The following is a 6293-nucleotide window of genomic DNA, read 5'->3' as shown; positions in this document are numbered from 1 at the left end:
CCCTTTATGATTGCATGTGTGTGTGGTGACTAAGGTGTATGGATACCCCAGCATATTGGTATACATATTAAGTGTGAGCCGTGATCCATGACCTACATCTAAATATTTCTCCTGAGAAGTATCATTACATTATCTGCTTCCCTAAGAATGAAAATATTTTCTCATCAGGCATGAGACTAGTTATTCTAATATTAAATGGATGGCAGAGTCTAGCTGCTGTAATATGAAATGGCCAGCAGAGGCTGCTCTAATGTTAAATCAATGGCAGATTTAACCCTAATAAAGAGAGAAGCTACTTTAGGCAATGGCAGGCGGCAGGGTAGACTGTATATTGTATGAGCAACACAAGAGAAAAATGCGGAAATAACAGAGATTGCTCTTTTAGATTAACGGTAGTTGCACTACTATGTACAGTTGCACATTAAAAAAAATTGCTTGAGCAGTGACTATTTCATCGGATTAACAAAGCTCCATCACACTGCGTATATGGTTAATAGAGCAGAAAAATAAATCCATTAAATTGAAAGATTTTTTTTCAGGTTATATATTGGACCAACAATAGAATTGTAAGGGAATTGCTTACAATTACCCAGTAGCTTCTGGTGAATCCTGGGGGAGGAGGGGCACGACAAGACAGTGAGCCCTAAACGGAACCCCCCCTCCCCCGACCTCTGCCTACTGCCTAGGTTGCAGAGGACAACCGGTCCACAAAGCCCTTCCTAGATATAGGTGATGACAAGGGTTTGGTAACAGTTGAGCAACGTAGTACAGAAACAAGATCAAGGGAATAGTCAAAGGTAGGTCAGAGGTCAGTAATACAATAGGATCAGAAAGAGGCGCTAAGCAAAGACAAAGTCACAGGACACAGTCACAATAACCAGCAACCCTATGTGGGCTGAGAACCGGTATATAGGAATTTCAGGACATGCCCCAGACTTGATTGGTAGAAAGGCTGTCAATCACACAGACAAGGCTAAGATGAACAAACTATTTGATGGGCACAGGGAAACAAGGACAGGAGATGGGTGTGGTGGAAATTCAGTTACAGCGGATAGGTAATAGAGCAGTGTTCACACAGAGCAACAAAAAACTCTAAGCAAAGAATGAAATTGAACACACCTCCTGTACCGCAGTGTGCGAGGAGAGGTTAGCGCAGAGACCCTAACGGGCAGAGAAGTTACAAAAGTTTTATATATAGCATAGTTAATAGAGATGAGCGAGTAGTATTCGATCAAGTAGGTATTCGATAGAATACTACGGTATTCGAAATATTCGTACTCGTTCGAATACTACTAACTATTCGCAGTAAATATTCGATTCAGAACCAGCGTTGATTGGCCAAATGCAATACAGTGTATAGCATTTGGTGAATCAATGCTGGTTCTGCAGCAGGCTCGTCCTTGCTCGTCGGGAGAGCTGGCAGCTTGCTGTTATGAGGGAGCTGAATTTTTCTCATAGGAATGAGTTGACCAGCTTTTTGAAAAGCTTTTATAGTCAAGCTGACCTCAGCACTTTAAGGTCAACCTACCGCTGACTATTGGCTGAGAGGCTACAATGTCATAGACAGTATCTGAGTCATATACATGTGTCTCCTCTGTTTTTCCTGGTCATTCATGTAGCGGCAGCCATTTTCTCGTGGTTGCGGCTGTTTTTATCCGTCTGAGGTGAATCACCATTTTTTTTGTTTTGTTAAAACCTAACTATTTGGATAATTTGGGATGAACTTGGCTCGTTACGAAGTAATTCGCCCTTTCTTTTAATGTATCCATTTCTCAGAGCTCCTCACAGGTTCATTTTAGGTTCAACTTTTATAAAAACCACCGGAAAAACATAAACTGCACAAGTATTCTGATTCATTTATTATTTACACATTATTATTTATAGTTTTTCATATTGGTGTTAGTAGTTTCTTTTTTATTCCAGTACAGTCATTTACACGTGAATAATCTGTTACATTATATTTATTAGAAGATTTTTTTATCTCTTACATTTATTGTCGAAATGTCCATTTCTGGAAAGGATCGGTTCGGTTGCAGGGTGCGAGGTGGAGATGCAATTTATTCTCTGCCATACACATATTATATGCCGCACTGAACACAACTCCATCCTACAAAAATGCATAAAGATAAAGGAACGTGACATATATATACTGATATACAGTACTGGGCAAACATTTTACAAAGGAGTAGAAAAAATGCTGCATAGTAAATAGGAATTGAAGTGTTAAAAGTTTATTTTTGTCAGTTTACAAAATTAAGTAAATGAATTAAAGAGAAATGTAAATGCTGTTAATATTTGGTGTGACCTTTTCCCTTTGCAGGAGGAGCCCTGGAAATGATGATCTGGTCCCTATGATATAGCCCTGATATCAATATCATTCAGTCTGTCTAGGATGACGTGAAGGATTGGAGCAAGCCTACATCCACAGCAGGACCCCACAGACCCCATTGTATAATGCACCTTCAATTGTAAAGCTTCTGACACATTTCTTGAACTCATAAGTTGAGACTGTGAATAACATACATACCTTCTGAAAGTCCCACTTCTCCTCAGGTAGTACATGTGAGCCTTCCAATCTCTTATTGCATACTGACAATTTTAGTGGTCCAGAGCTCGCCCGCAGACACAGTTCTTTATATAGATGATGTACAATTTCTTGCTGTTTGGAAAGCTCAAAATACTATAATTGTAAAGAAGACATGGACTATTACTAGACAGTGACTGATAAAAAATAACTAGTAAGGAATTACATTATATGGTCAAAAGTTTGTACCCCCTCTCATTATTAGATTATGTTTTTCATTTCAGCTACACCCAGTGTTAACAGGTGCATACTCAAGATCTGCAAACCTCTAAAGACTCATTTTGTTTTGGGTTTGGGTGGATCAGTCCTAAGATTGGTTTTAGATCCCTGACAGTGCCATGTTTCATAGATATAGAGTCCAAGGTGTCCTGACGGTGTCATACACTATGTTTTATAGATATATAGTCCTAGGAGCCCTGACAGTGTCATACACTATGTTTTATAGATATATAGTCCTAGGATCCCTGACAGTGTCATACACTATGTTTTATAGATATATAGTCCTAGGAGCCCTGACAGTGTCATACACTATGTCTCATAGATATATAGTCCTAGGAGCCCTGACAGTGTCATACATTATGTTTTAAGCCATTTAAGGTGTGATTAATACTAAACTTGTCCGACCCAAAATGAATCTTGGAGCCGAGCCGCTAAACCTGAAGCAAAACAAATCTTGAGCGGTTTGCCCATCTCTAGTCATGATAAATGAGTCCCTCAGTGTATGTGTCCAGAGCCCTGTTTTCATAAGAGGAATGTTTCGCTCATCTCTCTCAACTGTTCTTAGCTGTGATGTCACATAGGGGAAGAATAGCCTTTCTTAAGGTTATTCCGACATGGGCTTAGTTAAAGACAGGATTCTGTTCTCCCTGATGTCCCTGCGCTCCTCCATGGTATCTATAGTGTATAGAGCCTTGCACCAGCAGTGTTTTTGGCCCTTGGAGTGAGTAGAGCCTAGCAACATCAGTGTTTTTGGCCTTTGAAGTGAGTAGAGCCTTTAAACAGCAGTGGTTTTGGCCCTTGGAGTGAGTAGAGCCTTTAAAAAGCAGTGCTTTTGGCCCTTGGAGTGAGTAGATCCTTTAAAAGCAGTGCTTTTGGCACTTGGAGCGAGTAGAGCCTTGCACCAGCAGTGTTTTTGGCCCTTGGAGTGAGTAGAGCCTTGCACTAGCAGTGCTTTTGGCCCTTGGCGTGAGTAGAGCCTTTAAAAAGCAGTGTTTATGGCCCTTAGCGTGAGCAGACCCTTGCACCAGCAGTGCTTTTGGCCCTTGGTGTGAGTAGAGCCTTTAAAAAGCAGTGTTTTTGGCCCTTGGAGTGAGTAGAGTCTTTAAAAAGAAGTGCTTTTAGCCCTTGGAGTGAGTAGATCCTTTAAAAGCAGTGCTTTTGGCCCTTGGAGCGAGTAGAGCCTTGCACCAGCAGTGTTTTTGGCCCTTGGAGTGAGTAGAGCCTTGCACCGGCAGTGTTTTTGGCCCTTGGAGTGAGTACAGCCTTTAAAAAGCAGTGTTTTTGGCCCTTGGAGTGAGTAAAGCCTTGCACCAGCAGTGTTTTTGGCCCTTGGAGTGAGTAGAGCCTTGCACCGGCAGTGTTTTTGGCCCTTGGAGTGAGTAGAGCTTTGCACCAGCAGTGTTTTTGGTCCTTGGAGTGAGTAGAGCCTTGCACCAGCAGTGTTTTTGGCCCTTGGAGTGAGTAGAGCCTTGCAACATCAGTGTTTTTGGCCCTTGGAGTGAGTAGAGCCTTTAAAAAGCAGTGGTTTTTGCCCTTGGAGTGAGTAGAGCCTTGCACCAGCAGTGTTTTTGGCCCTTGGAGTGAGTAGAGCCTTGCACTAGCAATGTTTTTGGCCCTTGGAGTGAGTAGAGCCTTGCAACATCAGTGTTTTTGGCCCTTGGAGTGAGTAGAGCTAAAAGCAGTGTTTTTGGCCCTTGGAGTGAGTAGAGCCTTTAAAAGGCAGTGGTTTAGGCCCTTGGATTGAGTAGAGCCTTGCACCAGCAGTGTTTTTGGCCCTTGGAATGAGTAGAGCCTTTAAAAAGTAATGTTTTTGGCCCTTGGAGTGAGTAGAGCCTTTAAAAAGCAGTGCTTTTGACCCTTGGAGTGAGTAGAGCCTTGTGTCATGACCTGATTGCGTGTGTGTGTTGGTGTATGTTTCTGTCGGGGGTTCGATCCGGGCTGCTGTGATCTGCTGGTGGGTTCCCTACCATTGAGCCATCAGTGTGTACATAGTGTTCTGGCCTTCTGAACACACTTGAGGTTATAAGAGTAAACCTCAGGTGTTATGTATTGCCATCATCCTATGGAAGGAGTCTGGGGCCTTTATTAGGAAGAGGGCTGTCTCCACCAGTTGCCGGTTTTTGTGGTCCCAACCTAGAATTCTTGGCCTTAGGAGGAGTGGTTTGCTTGTGCTTACTGACTAGAAAGGAGTTTGAGTGTTGTTTGTGTGTGAGTTTGGTTTTTCCCTCCACACTTCTACTCTGCCCTGCCCTTCACGTCTGTTTGTTTGGCACTATCTGGTTGTTTGAGGTGGGTTCCAGTTTATTTTACCCCAGTCTCATGTTTACCCTTTCCTCACCTCTCCACTGTCCCTCTCCTCATTTCTCTGGTTTTGTTTTGTGTTGTGCTGCGTGTCCGTTGTCCAGCACACCCCGTCCAGTTTGTTTGTCTGCAGCTGCACCTTTATTTCTGTAGGGGTCACCACCTTAGAAACCCCAGTCCCTAGCTCTCTTGCAGCTCTTGTCCTATCTATCTGTAAGGTCTTCGTGCTAGAGAGCCAGGAGTTGTCGGGGCCAAGGCTAGCTTGGGGACAGCTGACCACTACCCGTAGGCAGGGCCTAGCTAGCCACCGTAGTGCCAGGGATAGTCTCCTTCCCCTGTTTCCTTAGCGGTGCAATCTGCAGCCCGGAATCTGTGTCTGGACTCTGACACGAACGTGACACCTTGCACCAGCAGTGTTTTTGGCCCTTGGAGTGAGTAGAGCCTCTAACCAGCAGAGTTTGGGGGAATCAGGATGGATTGAGACTCTAACCAGCAGAGTTTGGGGGAATCAGGATGGATTGAGCCTAGGAGGAGCACAATTGTGCAATGCTGACGGTGGAGGAGTATGAGGAGGAATTGTAGAGGGTGAGCACACACATGAAACTTCATGTCGGGGTGCTTGACACCAGTGGACATGAAAATGTTGGGTCTATCCAGTGGCTGTTCATTTTTATCAGCATCAGCCGGTCAGCACTGTCAGCTGACAGCCGGCTGCACTTACCAATAATTATGCCACCGTCAGTGCTCAAGACCATTTCCAAAAGCACGCTGATGGCAGGGCAGGAAAGGACCTCCAATGTGTACAGCGCCAGTTCCAGTCACAAATCCAACTTGGAGACCCAATAAGTATAGGCTGCAGAGGGATTGGAGAGGACAGGGCTGGTGTCAGCCAGGTACTCCCACAACATGCGCCTATACTTATCCTTACTGGTGACACTAGGCCCCTCAGTGGCGGCAGTTTGGCCAGGGGGTGCCATTAACGTGTCCCAGACCTTGGAGAGTGTGCCCCTGCTGGGTGTGGATCGGATGACAGTTTGTTGCCTGTTGGAGGAATTAGTCTGGCAACATGGGCAAGTTTTGCATGTGCGGCTAGTACACGGAAAATCTTTGGCTTTGCTGCTTCTGGACATGTCTTTGCCTGTAGCCACCTTTTTTCCTGCTTAGCTTGCCTCCACATCTACACTGCTTT

General features: G+C 44.3%; 1 protein-coding gene across 1 annotated transcript in view; it reads right to left on the bottom strand.

Moving 5' to 3' along the window:
• Window positions 1-1990: 1990 nt before the first annotated feature.
• The window catches only part of LOC142217275 (polypeptide N-acetylgalactosaminyltransferase 3-like), a 28743-nt gene continuing 24440 nt past the window's right edge, over window positions 1991-6293 (bottom strand). The window contains exons 8-9 of the mRNA XM_075285468.1: window positions 2528-2680; window positions 1991-2107 (exon numbers count right to left, since the gene is read on the bottom strand). Coding sequence (XP_075141569.1) covers window positions 1991-2107; window positions 2528-2680 — 270 coding nt within the window. The remainder of the gene's footprint in view (window positions 2108-2527; window positions 2681-6293) is intronic.

Source organism: Leptodactylus fuscus, chromosome 8, assembly GCF_031893055.1.
Source record: "Leptodactylus fuscus isolate aLepFus1 chromosome 8, aLepFus1.hap2, whole genome shotgun sequence".
In the NCBI taxonomy this organism is placed as follows: Eukaryota; Metazoa; Chordata; class Amphibia; order Anura; family Leptodactylidae; genus Leptodactylus; species Leptodactylus fuscus.
The sequence above is the reverse complement of the archived record's forward strand: the minus strand, read 5'-3'. Positions and strand labels throughout refer to the sequence as shown.